At 35.1% G+C, this 20222-nt stretch overlaps 1 protein-coding gene across 3 annotated transcripts; it reads left to right on the forward strand.

The window, feature by feature from the left end:
• Window positions 1-1023: 1023 nt before the first annotated feature.
• On the forward strand, window positions 1024-14872 carry Klrg1 (killer cell lectin like receptor G1). 3 transcript variants are annotated; one of them, XM_015506567.2, is made up of 5 exons: window positions 1024-1192; window positions 4543-4644; window positions 7423-7592; window positions 13192-13292; window positions 13881-14872. In XM_015506567.2, the coding sequence occupies exons 1-5, from the start codon at window positions 1111-1113 to the stop codon at window positions 13990-13992; spliced, it is 567 nt and encodes a 188-aa protein (XP_015362053.1). In that variant the 5' UTR covers window positions 1024-1110; the 3' UTR covers window positions 13993-14872. The 3 variants fall into 3 exon arrangements, with proteins under 3 accessions (XP_015362053.1, XP_048643810.1, XP_048643811.1); XM_048787853.1 differs by lacking the exon at window positions 4543-4644; XM_048787854.1 differs by lacking the exons at window positions 1024-1192; window positions 4543-4644 and adding an exon at window positions 6626-7110 and having other exon boundaries at window positions 7406-7592.
• The last annotated feature ends 5350 nt before the right edge of the window (window positions 14873-20222 follow it).

Consider the following 20222-nt stretch of genomic DNA (forward strand, 5'->3'; position numbering starts at 1 on the left):
ACTCTATTCATTTTTATCAATATGCTATCCTTGTTTCTCTTCTTCTTTTCTACTAACTTTATGCACTTTCATTTGGTGATCTTATCTATTCTTAAGAGTTTCAATTTCTGTTTTTCTTAAAAAAATTTTTTTAGGTGTAGTTGGACACACTACATTTATTTTTTATTTATTTATTTTTATGTGATGTTGAGTATGGCAAGCACTCTACCACTGAGCCACAACCCAAGCCCCCAATTCTGTTTTCTTACTTTGATTTGCGTGTGTGTGTGTGTGTGTGTGTGTGTGGTGCTGGGATTGAACCCAGGGCCTTGTGCATGCGAGGCAAGCCCTCTACCAACTGAGCTATATGCCCAGCCCACTTTAATTTTTTAGTAAACTTTCATTACTAGAAATAAATTACTAACACTTTTGTATGTATTTGTTTAATTTTCTCTTCTTAATGTTTGTCTTTTCTTATAAAAATAAGACAACAGGGAGGAAAAAAATTAATGGAATTTCTGACAGTCTGAAGAATAGAGGTTAGAGCACACCTGGAAGAATGTTTAGGGGAAGACAGGAGTATGTCATATTCGCAAAACATACCTGGGACATAGTTTTTTTTTCCCCCTGTAATTATAGGCACATTCAGCTAACAGTCCAATTCTCTGTCATTTATCACTACCCACACGGTACAAGAAATGGTGAAATCAGTCCTGTTTGGCATATATCTATTTTCTCAGAAGAAAACAGTAGAGGAAAAAATCTTAGAAAAATGCTAGGAACCACTCTCATTTTTATTCTAGGGTCCATAATAAAAATTGCTGAATATGAGAACCATTTTTGCTTGCTCTATAGAGTTAGGTGAGATTGAGAATCAATTTAATATGGATACAGTGAGCATCTAGAGAGTGTGGTGGAGCAAAAAAAAAAATTTTTTACAATAGAATGTCCTATAGAATGTTAATTTCTATAGGAAGCCCCAGAATTTGAATCATTTCCTGAAAAATTACTTCTGTTTTGTCAAGTTTCCTGCTACCAGTTTAGTTACTAGGCGATTTCCTTACTGACAGGTCTTCTCATACTTCTATAATTTTAACTCTCTTAACTCAATGTGAAAGATATTAGGTGGAGATGACTGACAGTGATATTTATTCCATGTTAGAGTTGCCTAACACAGCACAAGCCGAGAATGACTACAGATCACAGCAAAAAGGTGAGTTAACCAAGTTAGCTTGGAAGCTGTTTGTAGTGACTCTAGACCATAGATTAATAAGAAGTAGAATAATTTTGGAGTAGAGGGTACAGAAAAATTGAGGATAATCTGAAGAAATACTTTGGGTTCAGTCTGAAGTCATGAATTGGAGTATGGAAATTTGGTATATGGTATGGAATATGTTAGTAGTTCTCAGATAAACTTTTTTTCTAGCCATTTACTTCTATTATCACATCTAATGCCTGGCTAGGACAGTGCATTATTTTTTTTTATTGCCTCTGAACTAAAGCAAGAACTGTATTGGGAAAAGTTTCTCTCTTTAATCATGTTTGGAGTAAACTTGGACCAGCTATTTAATTTCTAAACATGTTGTTTTTATATGAAATGAGGAAGAGACCAATAATTTTGCTAATTGGTAATGGTAAGATTTTGTCAGAAAAGAAACTAATTCACATTTGTAGGTGTTTTTCCCCCTCATTCTAGTATAGTACCAGAATGGTAATGAGGGATGAAAAGGTGAGAACACTACAGATAAGCAGTCCCTTTGATTCAGGGGATGTTGAGGGCAAACAAACAAACAAACAACGCCCCCCCCCACCCCCCTGCAAAAAAAAAAAAATTACCTTTATGTAGAATCCTGACAGAACACTATCTGAGACAGACAGATAATAGGGTAAATGCCCAAATTAATATTTGATTTTATATATTAAGCAGATAAGTTCCAGAAGAATATATTCTTTAGTGTAGTTCTTTAAGCTTTCTTGTTGCTACATAGTCTTATTGATAATGATTTTTAATGTTGTCTGTCAAAAGCATTGCCAAGGGCTGGGGATGTGGCTCAAGCCGTAGCGTGCTCGCCTGGCATGCGCAGGGTGCTGGGTTCAATCCTCAACACCACATAAAAATAAAATAAAGATGTTGTGTCCACCGAAAACTAAAAAAATAACTATTAAAAAATTCTCTCTCTCTCTCTCTTAAAAAAAAAAAAAAAAAAGCACTTCCAAAATATGCTAAATCATTCCCATATACTTGGGCAATTAGATTTATTTTTATTGCTATAATTATATAGCACATTTTATTTGTATATTCTTTTCCTTCTTTTGGATTATATCTGTGCTAATTTCTAAGGACTAGAAATATTAATATACATCTTGAAGTATAAGTTCAATTTATCTTATAACTGGTGATAAATTGGAACTTAATAGTTGGAACAAGTATGTAATTAATATAAATTAAGAAATCTATTTTACTTTCTCAAATTGGATGGTGTTGTACAACAAAATATAATTATGTTTTGATAAAATTTTATCATTTAATATAAGATCTAAAATGAATGTTTATTTCATTAAATGTTCTTGTATGGTTCAAATGTATTTTAAAATAAATTTTTTTAGTTGTAGATGAACCTTTATTTTATTTATATACGGTGCTGAGAATTGAATCCAGTGCCTCACACATACTAGGCAAGTGCTCTACCACTGATCCACAACCCCAGTCCTACAAATGTATTTTTTTATGTCGCTAGAAATCTAGTGTTTCTGGATTCATCAGTCAAAATATTTGTCATGTGGAATTCTCTCTTTCTAAAGGCATCTCTCTCTGTGAATTTCTTTTAAGCAATTCAGAACAGTTCATAGATACGCATATATACAGAATAATTTATCTAAAATTTAAACAGAAAAATGAGGTACAAATGGGCAAAATTGATTTCCTAATTAAAGGTTTATCAAATAAAGGAGTCAAAACTAGAAGTTGAATGTCTTAAGTTTACATAATTTCACTCTTTACATGTAATACCTACAGTATCTGACTATGAGACACCTACGATTTTGAAATAAAAAGTTTTGGGGAAAATACTTCCACTTTTCAAACTGAAAGATCATTCTTAGATATAAGTTGTATGCAGCATAGTTAATATGAAGTAATGTTTCATCTTTGAGCATTCTTTTTTTCATCTTTAGACATTCTGTCAACCTAAACTCACGGTGCTTCCAATAATGGGAGTTTACAAAGCAAAAGGAATTTTTTCATTCACTTCTGAGATGCAAGTTATTTTATTTTTGTTTAAATTTTGTTTATTTAAAGATGGAGTAGCTAATACATTCACATGGTTCAAAATTTAGAAGGTACAAAAGAAAATAAGGTAAAAAGTCTCTGGCCTATCTCTGTCCCTCCCCATTTGTCTTCTCCAGAGGCAAACAACATATCAGATTCTTGCACAAATCTTAGTACATCCTGTTTGGGGAATGATTCTTTGTTGTTGTTTTTTTGTTTGTTTGTTTTTGAGACAGGGTTTCAATATGTTGCCCAGGCTGGTCTCAAATTTGTGATCCTCCTGACATAGCCTCCAGAATAGCTGGGATTAAAGCATGTGCCACAGCTCCTGGCTTAGAATTCTTTCCCATAACTATATATTTTAATAATCACTCCTTATCAGCAACAAATAAACAAAACACCCCAAATATTCTGTTGTTAGAAGCTGCAAACACACTTTAGGGGAATATCAAAATATATATGGCCCTTTTTAATATTAATCTTTTAGTTTTAAGTGGACACAATATTTTTATTTTATTTTTTATGTGGTGCTTAGGATAGAACCCAATGCTTCATGCATGCTGGGTGAACACTCTACCACTGAGCTACAACCCCAGCCCTACATTTGGTCTTTTATTGATTGGCATTTAGGTTGTATTAAATTTTTTCATCCCACAAAGATAACTGCCAGGAATAGCCTTGTAAATATGACATTTTGCACATGTTTACGTAGCTATAGAAAAATTTTCTTAAAGAGAAATTGCTGGGCTGAAGGGTAAATACCTTTGCAGTTTTGGTAAATATTGCCAAATTTTCCTTCAACCTCTAAAGAGGTTTTACCAACTTGTATTCTCACTACCAAAGTATAAGAACAAGTAAGCCACAATTTCAAAGGAAAAAAAGTTTTCTTTAACTTCGTAAAAAAGTATCTTTCTTGAAATAGGTGTTTGTGGTACTTTAGACTTTAAAGCAAGTCCCTGAGAGATTCAGGAAAGAAATCTTTTTTTTTTTAATTGGTACATTATATTTGCTCATAATAGTTGGATTTGTTGTTTTATATTCATACATGCACACAATAAAGCAATATAATTTGGTTATATCATTCCCCCAACCCCACCCTTCTTTTCCTTTTTCCTTTCTAGCTTCTACATATGAGAGAAAATATATGACCCTTGACTTTCTGAGTTTGGTTTATTCAGAAAAGAAATCTTCATGGCCTGTGTCTTAGTTCCCACTAGACCCAGTTGCTTCAAGATCCCATATACAATTCCTTTATCTTTCTTCTGAGGATTTTGTGTTGGATTCTGTTTTTGTAGCTTCTTCCAGGCCTTCTCTTGCTTGCCTTGTGGCAATAGCTCTGGGGCTTCTGAATGCAATTCTTATGAGTTTACTGCTATACCAATGGATTCAGTGCCAGGGTAAGTGCTAATTTAAGGTAAAATTAATCTTTCATTTTATCCATTTTACATTATAAAATTGGTATAACATTTGAAAAATGAAAAATAATTCAAATAAAATAAGTTGCCAACTGTATACAACTACTTCCTAAGTGTAGCCTCCTCATTTTGGACTATATGCATTTATATGAGTGTTTATTCTCTTAACAATATTGCAAACAAGTCTTTTAAAAATCTCTCCAATCCTCCCCACCCCAAAACAAGGCTTGGAATAGTTTTGACCATAGAATACTTATAATGTTGTATATTGTTTTTTGGTTTTCCATATTGTGTCATAATAGTTTCCTACTTATTACCACATTTATCATATTTAAATTATAGTATTTATGGTGTTTAACCACTCACATAAGCATTTGGTTGCCTTCATATTTTCTAAAACTAGTTTTCCAAGACTTAGTTCTTTAAGGTCCTTAAATCTGATGACTCAGAGGACTGAGTTTATTTTTTCACAGTCAGGTTCCTAACTTAGGTTTATGTAATGGGGGATAATTAATGACAGATTACATAGAACTTATTCATTAGGATTCTAAGGGTTCAGCCTCAGGACTCTACCTCACACCAAGTCCTACTTTGACAAAACAAATGGGGAATTTTTGATACAAAGTGGGTCATGATTGTACGGAAAAAGCACAGATCTATAAAGTGCCAATTTAATAGTTTGATGTGCTGAACTCTCTATTGGTCCCATGTCAGGCCTTCCCATAGAGAGTTACCTAATCTTCATAGGAGAAGGGCTACCTACTCTACTCTTAAACTCTTAAATCTGGAGTAGATATGTGAGTTATTCTGCTATTATTATTATTATGCTAGGGATCAAATCTAGAGCCTTGCAAGCACTCTACCACTGAGCTACATCCACAGTCGTCTGTTCTGCAATCATATATCTACACATATGCTTATGTGATATAACGACACATGCTTGCTCATTGTAGAATTGTGCTTATATGATGAGTTTTTTCAAATATGTTTCATGGAAATAGAAAATCAATAAAATTATGAAATCTTGTTTGAGATTATCTTGAAATCTTATTCACTTCTCATATTTTTCACACTTTTAAATTGGTACATTTTAGTTGTACATAATGAGGACTTGTTGTTACATGAACACGATATAATAATATGACTTGGCCAATATCACTCTCCCTCTTATTTTTTTTAATATATTTTTTAGTTGTTTATGTACCTTTATTTTTTATTTATTTATATGTGGTGCTGAGATTCAAACCCAGTGCCTCACACATGCTAGGCAAGCGCTCTACCACTGGGCCACAACCTCAGCCCTCCCTCTTATTTTTAAAAGAACTATAATCTAATCATTTTAAAGGAATGAGGATTGTCTATTTAAAAGAACTCAGGAAAATTCTATGCTTTTCACTTTAGCATTAGATATTAGATATGTAACATTAGATATGTTTCTCTGTTAGAATTTCTTTCTTTTTTTGTAGTACTAGGGATTAAACCAAGGATCTGGCACAAGCTAGGTAAGTGCTCTACCACTGAGCAACCTCCCAGCTCTTTTTATTTTTATTCTGAGATAGGGTTTTGTTAAATTGCCAGGTTGGTTTTGAACTTGTGATTTTCCTGCCTCTGCCTACTGAGTAGGTGGGATTGCAGGTGTGCACTGTTGCACCCAGCAGAAAAAAAGTTTAATTACCTACAGTAAATCAGTTGTGCAGAAGTGTAAGTATTTTGTTCAGTTTCCAATGGTGACAGTCATTTTTTTTTTTTGGTATCGGGGATTGAACTCAGGGGCACTCAACCACTGAGCCACATTCCCAGCCCTATTTTGTATTTTATTTTGAGACAGGGTTTCACTGAGTTGCTTAGCACCTCACTTTTACTGAGGCTGGCTTTAAACTTGCGATCCTCCTTACTCAGCCTCCTGAGCCACTGGGATTATAGGTGTGCACCACCGTGCCCAGCTGACAATCTTTAATAATCAACCTTTCATTCTAGTTGTTTGTTCTTTCTAGTTTCTTTCCTTTTTTTAATACACCATATGGGATATCATGTTGACGTTGGATATCCTGAATGATTCTGCCTGATTTAAGAATGTACATTATGAAGTTATACAATGTATGTGTCAAACATAAACAGTAAACAGATATGTATCATGCAAATGCAGATTTATTTTATCTGGTAAATATATATCACATGTGCATAGAGGTCTCTGGTGTGAATAATATGCTCTCCACAGTCCCAGGCATGTGTACTACTTTTTCTTTTCTGCTCTTCACAGGCACATCCTTGCCTGGTGAAGAGAGGGCTAGTGGTGTGAAGCATTGTGTTTGAGGCCACACATTATTACGCATTTCTCTAAACCTCAATCTGAAGGTGGTGGGACAAGGAAGACACTGAGAATGCCATATTTCCTTTTATCGTCCTTTTCATTTCCAAATCTATTTGTTCCATAAAGATATGAACCAGGTCTTGTGGTGAGCCGCTTCTGCCGTTTCTGCAGACTATGGTCGCCATTACAAGATGGCGCTGGCTCCGCTGTGGTCTGTGACAAACAACTCCTTATTTGGGAGAGTTGGCACATGATTTTTCACCACCCTATGAGAAAGCTCCACGTGGCAGCTTTGCATTGGGGCTTGAGATGCTTTATTAAGGCTGGGAGGGGCATCCGAGGGGAAGAAGAAGAAATATCAAGGGCCTGAATAAACTGCTGAAAGAAGATTCCTGAGTTGCGTCTTCCTTGCGGGCAAGGGGTCGCGACAAGGTCTTCTTCCTTTCTAGGGTCCAACTGCTTTACTTGTGCCAGCTGTCCTAGCTGCCCAGATCTCTGGATGAGACATGGTAACCATTGTTATTATTTTTCAATGAAGAAAATGGACTGGAATTCTAGTCTGCACTTCTGTTTAGCTGAAGACTCAGATCTCCTGATGATAACGGACAACAAGGAAATGGTAAATACCAACATTTAGAAGATGTAGTTTTTATTTTTTAATGATTGCTGTTCAAATGTGCCAGGTATCTTCTTTAAGCAGCAAAAGGCGCCTGTGATCTTGGGGGAGGCTGTATTCTTCCCTTTCCCTCTCCTCCTCTTGTTTTCTCCGGCTCCACTCTTGCCTTTTCCCCTCTCCTTCCCTACTCCTTAACTACTATCTGACCTAATTACCCTCAGATATAGCAACCAGGTGCTGTGTAGGCATGTATGTATATGTGTGTGAGTGTTGGAGGTGACAGGATTGGGAGTATTACAGAGAGGAAATAGAATTGAAGTGCAGGTCTAATTAAAACAAGCATCTGGGCCTGTAGGTTCAGTGATCTCGTGTTTGAGGTGGGTAGATCATTTGAGCCTTGGAATTTGAGTACAACTAGGCAACATAGTGAGACCCTGTCTCAAAAAGAAAAAGGAAAACACACACACACACACACACTCACACACACACACAAAAAAAAAAAGAAAGAAAGAATAAAGTAAAAGAAAGAAAAAAGGAAAAGAAAAAAAAAAGGAGAAAAAGATCTGGGCATGGTAGTGCTTGCCTGTAATCCCAGTGGCTCTGGTGGCTGAGGCAGGAGGATGGTAGAATTCAAAGCCAGCCTCAGAAACTTAGTGAGGCCCTAAGCAATTTAGCAAGATCCCGTCTCAAAATAAAAATAAAAAGGGCTGGGGCTGGTGCTGAGTGGTTAGCACCCCTGAGTTCAATCCGTGGTACAAAAAAAAAACCAAACAAACAAACAAACAAAAAAAGAACAAAGAAACATAAGATCTAAAAACAAGAAGGTAGCAAGTTCCTATACAAAAGCCAGTGAATTTGGGAAGGAGTGGAAGAAGAAGAAGAAAGATCCTAAAGGTAAAAAGATCATGGCAGGGGCTTAAATGTCTTCTTTTAAAATATTTTTTCATTCATTGAAATTCAGTAAGTTTCAGACTGGGAAACAATGTCCAAAAAGTTGGATGGAAGAAAGGAAACTGTGTGTGTGTGTGTGTGTATGTGCGTGTGTGTATGTGTGTGTGTCAGTGTGTGCACACGTGTGTGTGCATGTATGATCATGAACATCTTGCAGAACTCAGCAGTTGGGATTCCATTTCCTATAGTCCTCTCAAATCCTTCATATCCACCTAACATCTGTTAGTCCTATGGCATCTCAAGGCAATACAAGGAATTCATGTTCCAGGCACAAAAATCAATCAACTTCAATCCTAATATGAAGAAAATAAGAAATCCTAGCTTGATTTTTAGGATTTAGAAATCCTAGTGTGATTTTTTGATTTTTCATGCTGACTTTTATTTGTTTTGATAGTCATGTTTTCTTTTTTTGAGTAGAATCATGTCACAGAGAACACTTTATTACGAATTAAACTGTATTAACATCCCTTGGAGAAATCCAGACAGGCAATTTCTCTATAGCACTTAAGTAGAACATATAGTCCCTAATTTTTATAACTTCCTATTTTAAGAAAAGATTAAAGAATTTTGATTCTTATTTTCAAATAGATAAAAATTTCTATGAAAGGAATACTCCATGATTTGAAATTCTTGATAGAATTTAAACTTCAAATCATTCCACCTCTGTGATCGATGTTTCCTTTATGTCTTCCCTGATCTAAGGCAGAATGCATTGGGCTCTATTAATTAGATGTGAAATCTTTGTTTTATGGTTTCTGATAATAATAGCCTGGTTTTCTGGACCTCATGGCAGCACTCCTACTCTCATTCTAATGTAGCTGCATCTGAGGACCTGAGCTGACTGCAGTCAATAGCAGAAGTGAGCAACGAGCTTGAAACATTTGCCCAACATTGCAAATACCAATAAACAGGAGTACTGAGTCATAATGAAACACATTGCCACAGAAAATTGTGATATGACAGCTACTTAAATTATACAGTGTGACAATGAGAGATGAGGAGGGAAAAGAATAGGGTACAGAATATCTGGGAGTTGGAGATACTTCTGTTTCTCTGAGGTATGCAGAGGAAGAAAGGGACCTACAGGGATTTTGTCCTTCCTTTCTTTCCTTACATTCCTTGCATCTGTGTCCACTGTTGGGTAAAGTGAACAGAGTTAAATTGGCTGCATTTTCAAGATGAGACTATTTTCTCTTAAGACCCTTTGGTTCAAGTCAGTATTGGAAAGGGTGAATATCTCCGTTAGATTTAATATCCATAGATAAGTTTTACTTTTGACATTCCTGAGGATTCTTGCTTGATTCTCTGGCTTCTTTTTCTCCAGCTTTTGTCATATTCTGTGGAACCAAATTTACATATCCAATTTTCAGAGTCTCTTGTCCTAGCATTGTTATTCTTTTGATCTTAAGGCAAGGTTTATATACTATTTTAGGATATGTGTGATGTTCCTAGTATTATGCTTGGGTCTGAACAGTTACCAAAAGAACATATTTTTTTTTTTTAAAAAAAGATGTGTATCTGGGCTGGTTAAGACAGAAGTTTTTCAAACTGGCATTCCATTGGTGAATACCGCTAGAGAATGACGTGCTATATACTGGAGGCTAAATGCCTGTTAAGAAAACTCTTTTTACACTTTTAAGTAATATGTTCAATGTTGTTCTTCTTCAGCCTCCAGACACCTGTGAAATACCTCTAAAGTTAAAGCAATAGATCCAATCAATTTTAAATTTTATGAGTACTCTGTATTGTACTTTTTTTCAAGTCAATTACATTCATTACCTCAAATTGTTTACAAAAAAAAGTGTCTGAAGAAAACTTTAGTAATGATATTAGAAAATATGAGACTGTTTTAAAACACATGGGTTTCTACTGTTTTGGAACATCCTGCATTTTATGTTCTGCTTTTATCACATAACATTATTTCTTCTTTTTTAAAATTTGTTTTAAGTAGTCATAATGACATTATCTCATTCCTATCTTTTTCTAACACTAAATTATTTCAGGCAATTTTTAAAAATTATGAAATATTTATAAAAAAATTATTTTTAATAATTCTGCATTACTCTGCTTTGCTTAAATATTTTCACATTAGACAAAATTCTGTCTATGCCCAATTATTATGATCTATGAGCATATTTATATAAATTATTTTTATTGGGGTCATTTATATTATTTTATATTATAATCCCTAAAGTTAAGTTGGTTAATAAAAAATGACTAATTTAATAGCTTTGGTATGTTATCAGTTATTCTTGATAGTTGAATAATATAGATGCTTTATATAAACCATGTTAATTTTGTCAGTTTAAGGAGTTTGTTTTGTGCCTTAATAGTATTTTAATTTCAATTTAAAATATTACCTACAAAAAATGTGTGTCTGTGTGTGTGTGTGTCTGTGTGTATAAGGTAAAAATATCAACCTATAAAAAAATGAAAGAAAAGAAAAAATGAATCTGATTTAATTTGCTTGAGTCCTGTCTTTACCTCGCTTGTTACTTCTAGTTCTTGCAAGTTTTTTTCTACAATAAAAATGAATATTACTAAAGTGATGCAGCTCTTAAGTGCTCTTGTTCATACACTCTCTGGGGGATAATATTTCTGAGTTAACACCTTTATATCTTCATGCTTTTTTTTTTTTTGCCACACACATGCATACACGCATACACGCATACACGCACAAATTTGCTGAGTACATAGAAAAGTAATTGCACTCTGGATGAAGGCTCTTCCAAATAGGAAGATTTTCAAGTGAAAGTGATACAGTAAAAATTTTCAATATATAGCCTCAGCAGTAGGAAGTAGTAAAAAGAAGTGCTCAAGTGGCTCAGAATTATATGGGTACTGAAAATGACATAGTGCAGGAATGGAGTTTGTAAGTGGGCATCAATTAATCCTAGCTTTTCAGATGCTAACTGAAAAATCTGAGAAAAGCTTTATCCATTTCTGTGTTTTATTTGTTGTCATTCCCCCTCTGTCTGGGAAGGTCTCATTTGAGTTGAGACTGAGACCTGAATGACAGCCATATGAGAACCTAGGGGAAGGTATTGCAGACAGAGGGAAAAGCTATGCACAGACCCTAGAGGAAGAATGCATTTGGCATGTTAAAGGAGCAGAAAGAAAGTGCATGGGGCTGGAACTTAGTAAGTGAGTAAATAGTTGTTAAGGGCCAGACTACGCAAGACTGTATACATAGTGAAAATTTTAGATTTTTAGGACCAAAACCTAAAGAAGAGAAAATAGAAATTATTTAGACATGTGAAATACCACAAAAGCTTCTTGTACTTCCTATAGCATCTTTTCTGGGAGTGCAAAGAGGTTTCATGCCTTTCCTGACTTTATAATAGGAAGTCTTTATTTTCTGATAAAAAGTCCAATTAGTTAAAGGAAAATGGCTCAGTGTAGCTCATGAATCCTTATTGTTCAGCAATCATTTTCCAGGAGTAGAATAAAAATGACATAAAAATGGGATGTCTGCTGGTATCATAATCACTACATTGAGTTGGAATTTTACTGCTTTCTTGGTTTCTTAATAAAAAACACTGTTTCCTCCTAAAGAAATTATCAACTAATTCAATTCATATTCGAGTGATTAAGCTGTCGTTAGAAAATATTTAAAGTGTAATCATTCATTATGTTAACAGCAATTCTTACACCAAAATTAATCTTCTTGAATTTATCCTTTATGTATAGAGGTAATTCCCATAGGATATAAACTTTAAAAACTGTAAAACCATACAGAGTAAAGCATCTTTTATCTGTTCCTTTGGGGAGCATGACACATATAAGTGGTGTAACCAATTTAAATTTGCCTTAGTCTTGTTCTCTTGAGAATGTTTTTTTCTCGTCATATATAAGATTGATGAGGATTTGGAAAATGAGCTTGGTGAGAAAACACAAGTGTATTGCTATAGGATCAATCATAAGTTATGCATTCAGTGATGAGAAAGAGGACTGTGTCTGCAACAATGTTTGGTTTCTTTCTTTTCAGTACCTATCAGGTGTTCCATCTAATCAAGGAGGAAGTTGCAATGAAAGGTAGAGATGTAGCATTATCTTATCTCTCACATCAGAATATAATATAGACATAAAGGTCAATTGTAGGAAGCTGCTCCTCCTTGCAATCAATAGATCTCTAGAATTAGAAATTAAAAGAGGGATGAGTTATTTAGGGTGGATGCTTGTTGTAGTCAGGTTGGGCTGGTAAAAAAAAAATCCCTTAGCATGAGTGGCTTGAACAACAGGCATTTATTTATCTCTCACAATTCTGGAGGCTGGGAAGTCCAAGATCAAGGTACTTGTAAATTTAGTTCCTGATGGGTGCCACTTCCATTTTACAGAGGGCTCCCTTTTTGTTGTGTCTTCATTTGGTGCAAAGAGAGCTTAGGTCTCTTATTTTAAGGGCACATAAGCCACCGGAGCTCTACTTCATCACTTCACGTAAACCTAATTACCTCTTAAAGATTCCCCAAGCCTTGCCATTGAGGGCTGGGGCTTAAACATATGGATTTTGTGGAAGGTGGACCAAAACTTTCAGTCCTCCACAGCGGTAATAAGGGAGGTCTGAGGAATAATTATTCACCATGACAACAGAACCTCTTAAATTTGCTGCATCTTTCTCATCTTTCCTCATCATCTTCAATCTCCCCTTTAGAGCTTGCTTAAAGATTTCATCCGTGAGAATTTTCACTGGATTGGTCTGAGGAATAATTCTGGCTGGAGGTGGGAAGATGGATCAGCTTTAAACTTGTCAAGGTAAAGGGCTTCAAAGGAGTGAAACAAAATAACAAGGAGGAGGAAGCTGAGGGAAAGAAAAAAATGACATGACTCAGGGCTTGATAAATAGATGAAGGATAGCAGGTATAGAGGAGAGGAAAGGCTGTAAGGAGAAGAAAATAGGGGCCAAAAAAGGGAATGAAGAGTGGGTGGACAGCGGGAAAGGGGGAAAAAAGGGTGATTTTAATTTTTTTAGTTGTAGTTGGACACAATACCTTTATTTTATTTATTTATTTTATGTGGTGCTGAGGATCGAACCCAGGTTCTTCCATGTGATAGGTGAGCCACAACTCCCGGCTCCCAAAAGTGATATTTTAGAGGGAGGCTAATGAAAAATTTTAAAAATATTTATTTTTATGTGGTGCTGAGGATTGAACCCAGGACCTCGCATGTGCTAGACAGGCATTCTACTGCTGAGCCACAACCCCAGCCCCGAAAAATTTTTATTCTTCTATTGTTTCGGGAGTTGAGTGAGAAAGAATTTGCTCAATTTTTATCCTTTCATGCTTTTCAACTCCCTTACTGTGCATGTTGCCACAAGTGATGGACTTTTCTGAATTCTTACAGGATTATTTCTAATAGCTGGATACAGACGTGTGGTGCCATCAATGAAGATGGTCTTCAAGCTTCCAGCTGTGAAGTTCCTTTGCAGTACATCTGTAAGAAGGTCAGACGTTGATGCAAGGCAGAACTGTACTGAATCTCAGATCTGTCATGTATATTTGAAAAGAGGGGAGTGGCCATTGGGCTTCTGGGCCAGCCATGGAATATATTTAGTGAATGCAAAGCCTACTAACATAATGGTATTAGATGAAAGACAAATGTGGCCTCTAGAGATTGATACTGTACTGCTGGTTTCTCTTTGAGAAATTTAAGTATTATGTTAATAATAATACTTAAAGATCATATTTAGGCAAATTTATAAAATAGATAAAAGTTTGCTTTTAGTAGTTTCACGCTGTCTGCTCATGCTGGTTCCCATATTCCCCACCTCTACCATCTCTGTCAAAGCTATACCTAGTCTTCTATCAAAGGCTGAATGAATCAAGAAATGTTGTATACATACATAGTGGAAAATTATTCAGCCATCAACAGAATGAAATCCTATCATTTGTAGTAACATGGATGAGCCTGGAGGATTTTATGTTAAGAGAAATAAATCAGACACAGAAAGACAAATACCTTATGTTCTCATGTGTGAAAACTAAAAAAGGTTGATCTCATATTTGTAGAAAGTAGAATAGTGTTCCAGAGGCTGTGAAGGGAGGAGGGTGGTAGTGTTTAGTTAACCATTAGATTGAGGAGTAATTTCTAGTGTTCCATAAAACAGTAGGTTGACTAGGTTAATAATAATTTATTGTGGATTTCAAAACAGCCAGAAGAGAGGACTTTGAATGTTTCTATGTGTTTGATATGATGGCTATGTTTATTAGCCTGAATTGATCATTATACATTTTATGTATGAATTGAAATATCACACTCTACCCTACAAATATGTATGGTTAATATGTGTCAATTAAAAATAAAAACCAAAGAAGACATAAACTTTTCTGTGTTTTATTTATTATGAACTGATCTGAAGAAATCTCTGTAAATATGTATTATTGCTCATGTCCTAGAGAGGTTTTATGTTTTGATGGGTTACTATGTTAACTTCTTGAGCATATCTTTTTTGTCTTTACGCTGACCCTTTGCAGATAAAATTATATTCTAAAGAATATTGCCAACTGTGAGAAAATACACAGTGGAAAGTGGGTGAGAAGCTTTGTGTTTCTCAGCTCTTCACACTTACATAAAGACTGAGTCTGGTTTTTCTGAGCATTCATAGATGTGGTTGAATAACCCAAGGTGTGACTATCTTTTCTATGCAGCTGATATGTGATTTGTGTATTGATTTCATGACAGTTGTTAATCTAATAAGGCATTTTCATAGATGAAAGTTTACAGAAGCAGTTTATATGGTTGGGTTTCCAAATTTTTTAGGCACTAATGCAGCAAAAATGAGAAAACTTCATTATTTCTCCATAGTGGAGTCTGGACATACATAAGGAGAAAAGGTGCTGTTTAAAGATACAAGAGACATTACTTAAATAGGCCAAAATTCTGTGATGTTTTTACCAGATTGTCATTTGTTTTGTTTCTTTCATCATTCATACTTTTTGATAAAAATATTTTTTTAATTGTAGATGGACACAATATCTTTATTTTTGTTTATTTATTTTTATGTGATGCTGAGGATTGAACACAGGGCCTCATGCATGTGAGGCAGGCACTCTACCACTGAGCTGTAACTCCAGCCCCTTATACTTTTTTTTTTCTACCGCTGCATCTCAAACACCTAAGATAGTGCTTACATTCAGTGAATATTAAATAAATACATGGATGAATAAAATAAATAAACTTAAAAATATCCTAGCTGTTTTTGTTAACCCATCGGTTAGAAGTATTAAAGGCAAGAAAAACAGGATATCCTAATCCTCTCTTAACTACCCATTAGCTAGGTGAGTAGCTGACTCTAAAAAGGCAAAGGGTAAGATTAATCTGGATATCATGCTCACAGAAAGAAGTAGTAGAAACAAGCTGCTTATAACCTCTTAACTTTAGGTTCTGGAGCAAGGGTGTCCCTGATTTATGGATATGATTGTAATGACATCAACTTTGTTAAGGATGTAATAATAGTGATTTCATTTGGGCCACTGCTTGGTTGCCATAGGCTGCACAGTTTCATTCATTTAAATGAATGAAGGGGCATTGTTAAGCCTTTAGATTCTCACCTGAGCAAGCAGGATATATGTGCTTTCCTTTGTAAGGTAAGCTCAGACTTCTTGTAAGCTTTTCTTAGCTGTTGTGAGGATTAGGTTGTATTCATCACTGCTTAGTCTTTATTAAGGATGTTACAATAGAATTAACAGTTGTTTATTTATTCCTTAGACTTATTACTTAGGAGCTAAGTTTAGTTATTGACTCAGCTCCTTTACTTTGCCTGGTGTAATAAAGTTTGGTAAAAACTAGCAACTGAATATTTTCCCTCAGGATCTAAATTTCACAGTTGATTCCTTTGATGAACATCATACAATAAACATATCTAGAATGTGCAATATTTAGAATAAAACATTATTAAGACAGTAACACAGCAGTAACAAAATGGGAATGAAGAAAATCCAGAGAGGGAAAAAACCTCTATGGAGGCTACTCATATATCTAAGGCTCAGTAGGGAAAGATTAGATAATCCTTTTAATATAGCAAGAACCTAAGCTCTTGTCCTTTTCATCTTTTGTTATTTTATTTTACTTTAATAAATGTTTTTTGGACCTTGGGTTCAGCCACTAGAGTTAATCAATCAAACTCCTCATTTTGTGAAGTCAGCTTCTTTCCTAATCCATATATGTGTCTCTCAGGGTCTGTTTATCTTTCCGCTTCTTTCTGTATCCCCACATCCATTCACCTTTCCTGCAAAGGAGCACACTTTGCTGTTAGATTCCTTAAGCGTGCTTGTTTCCTTTTGAAACAGTTTTCATCTTCATTTGTTTCATATGTAATTAAATGATTTTAAATATATCTCACTGTTTTCTTTTTTCACCAGTGTTAAGTTTTTGAAATCTATCCATGTTGCTCTATGTGCTTGTAATTCATCCTTTTATCTGCTGTGTAGTATGTCCATTTGATGTATCCATTCTCTCAATGACAGACATTCAGTTTGCCTTTGTTTCTCTATTTCCAAAAATGCAGGAATGAATATCCTCTACATATTCCTACTCCCAACTTTTCCTCCACCTCAAGCAATGGTCCTACTCTGTTATTTAGATAACAAACTAGAGAGTTTACTGATTGATTCTTTCCTTTCTTCCTTTCCTTCCCACTCTGTTCATTCCTTTATCCTTTTTCTCTCCCTTTCCCCTCTCCCTCCCTCTCCATCCTCCCTCCCTTCCTTCTCTTTCTCTTTCTCTTTTCTTCCCTCCCTCCCTCTCCCGCCCCTTTTTCTTTCTGTCCTTCCCCTCCCTCCTTTCTTTCTTCCTTCTTTTTCTTTCCCAGGAAGCCTGTTGCACTGAGCTACAAACCCACCATTAAAAAAAAAAAAAGATAATTTGGAAACAGAGTCTCACTAAGTTGTTCAGGCTGGCCTCAAACTTGTGATCCTCCTCCATCAGCCTCTGAGTTGCTGGGAATGACAGGAGTGCACCACAGTGCCAGACTCTTTCTCTTTTTTAAAATTCACTGTATCAGCAAATTTTCTTGTGTATACCATGAAAGTACATTTTAATTTTACCACTTTTCTCCATCTCTGCTTTTAACTCTAGTCCAAACCACTGTGTGGTTCACCTGGATTACAGTGACAGTTTCATAATCACTCCCACCTGTAAACACACACACACACACACACACACACACACACACACACACACACACAAACCCCAAAACAGTTCTGTTGAGGTACATTTGACATACAGTTAAGTGGAACATTTTATTATATATAATTTATTTTCTATACAATTTTATTAATTTTAATATATATCTCTCCGTGAAATCATCAACACAATCAAGATAGTGAATGTGTCAATTATTCACAATGGGTTCCTTGTGATGTTTTGTATTTCTTTTCTTTCTCCTTCTGTCCCCTAGTTCTTCCATTTTCCTAGGAAATTCCCATTCTAATTTCTGTCACTATATATGAAATTGTATATTCTGAAGTTTTATAGTATGTAGAGAAACATTCACTATGTACTCATTTTTTTTTTTACAAATTTTATGATTCATCCTTGTATTTATCAATATTTTAGATTTTTATTACTAATAATCTATTGTATGGATTTATCATATCATATTAACTGTTCAATTATTTATGAAAATTTAGGTTGTTTCTACTAAATAATTGAATTAACTGTTCAATTATTTATGAAAATTTAGTTGTGTCTACTAAAATAGTTTTATAGCTATTGTGAACATTTGGGTACAAGTCTTTGTATGGACATAGACCTTGTTTTCTCTTTGGCAAATAACCTAAGAGGTAGGATAACTGGATTAAATATAGGTGTACATTTTATTCTATTTTTTCTTTATAAGTTGATATTATTTAAAAATGACTGATCATAATTGTATACACTTATGGAGTACAATATTTTTATATTATTAAGCTTGTTTTTAATGCAGATCTTATCTTGACATTAAATGCAAATGTCCTGACAGCCAACTGTTTCAATAATCCATATCACATTGGCTTTCCTTCAGTTTCTCAAGTACATTTTGCTCCTTATCACCACAGGGCCTTTGCATCTTCCATTTTCACTGGACATTTTTTTTCGTCTGCTACGTGATTTAGACATTCATCTTTCAGTGGACAATAAAAACAAACTGCCAGTTCCTCCAAGGCAGCCTTTCTTGGGCTACAGTTGTATGCTCCCTGAACTTTGCTTTTCACACACTGTCACTTACATTTCCACAAATTATCTGCACTCTGATAATTTCCTGTCTTACTCTTGCCCACTGTACGTTAGGACTGCATGCTCAGTTAGGACAAGTCTGTGTGGCTACCCCCAGTGGTTAGCAGCCGAGTGTCTGGTATACAAAAGGCACTCAGTTTTTGCAGAGGAAACAAGGAAGGAGAGGGCAGACTTACTATGGCATTGTTAAACATCTTCAGAAGGATAGCAGAAGCTGTAGGGGCTGGCGATGGTGGGCGGGGAGCAATATAGCTCAGTGACAGTACTTTCCTAGCATGCATGATGTTTTGGGTTTGATTCCAAGCTCCACAAAAGAAAGAAAAAGATGGCAGCATAGTGCAGTGGTACCATGCTATAGTTGGTAGCTCAGGGGAGAAATGGAAACTATCCTTATGGAAGTCCCCTTCTCTTTTCTTTCTTATAAAATGAACCTATGCAATGAAAGCCCAAGACTAGTTGCTTTACTGAGAATGCACTCAATTACAGAACTTTTAATTTACTTGGATCAAGGTATTTGTGACATTTCTTGGTCCTGTCTTGCCTTATAAAGAAGGGAGAAACAGAAGAAAAATCCCCAAACATGAAAATGAGATAATTGTCATTAAAAAAAAATTAAGCAGGTGTTTTTTTACTTTACTATATTTCTAAAAGATATGAAGTTAGAGTTCTTTTTAAATTGTATACGTTTATTGTACAATAATGACTTTCTATACCTTGCTTCAGGCCCCACTATCTCAGATTGTATTAGTTTTCTTGGATTGCCATAACAAAGGTTACCAGACTGGGTGTTTTGAACAACAGAAGTCTATTTTCTCACTGTTTTGGAGACTAGAAGTTTGAGGTCAAGGTGTTTGTTACATGGATTTCTTCTGCGGCCTCTCTTACTGGGGTGGAGTCAGCTAGACTTCTCCCACTGTCCTCATGTGGTCCTTCAGGGTGTCTGTGTCTTAACCTCCTCCTTTTTTCATATATATATATATATTTTTTTTTTTTTTGGTACATTGTAGTTGTGCATAAGGTGGGGTTTGTTGTTACATATTCGTACATGTGCATTTTATTGTTTAAGAAAATACCAAACTCTTTTCCAAAGTGATTGTACCATTTTACAGTCCAATTAGCATTGTGTAAGAATTCCATTTCCTTTACACCATAGAAGCTTAGACAATCTTTTTAATTTTACCCATGGTATAAGTATGGAGTGATATCTCACTGTGGGTTTCATTACCATTTCCTTAAAAAATAATGATGTTGAGCATCTTTTCATGTGCTTATTTGCCATCCATGTATTTTTTTAAAATTTCTTTTTTTAAAAAATATTTTTAGTTGTGGATGGACACAGTAACTTTATTTTGCGTATTTATTTATTTATTTAGTTTTTACATGGTGCTGAGGATCGAATTCAGTGCCTCATCTGTGCAAGGCAAGGGCTCTACCACTGAGCCACAACTCCAGCCCCCATCCATATATATA

The sequence above is a fragment of the Marmota marmota genome, unplaced genomic scaffold, assembly GCF_001458135.2.
Source record: "Marmota marmota marmota unplaced genomic scaffold, marMar, whole genome shotgun sequence".
Taxonomy (NCBI): Eukaryota; Metazoa; Chordata; class Mammalia; order Rodentia; family Sciuridae; genus Marmota; species Marmota marmota.

Bases quoted from the DNA above. Each gene is read 5' to 3' on its own strand.
- Klrg1 (XM_015506567.2), top strand. From the start codon at position 1,111: ATGACTGACAGTGATATTTATTCCATGTTAGAGTTGCCTAACACAGCA. The intron at 7,593-13,191 runs GTAAATACCAAC...TCTCCCCTTTAG, and splicing joins TAACGGACAACAAGGAAATG to AGCTTGCTTAAAGATTTCAT. The intron at 13,293-13,880 runs GTAAAGGGCTTC...GAATTCTTACAG, and splicing joins TCAGCTTTAAACTTGTCAAG to GATTATTTCTAATAGCTGGA.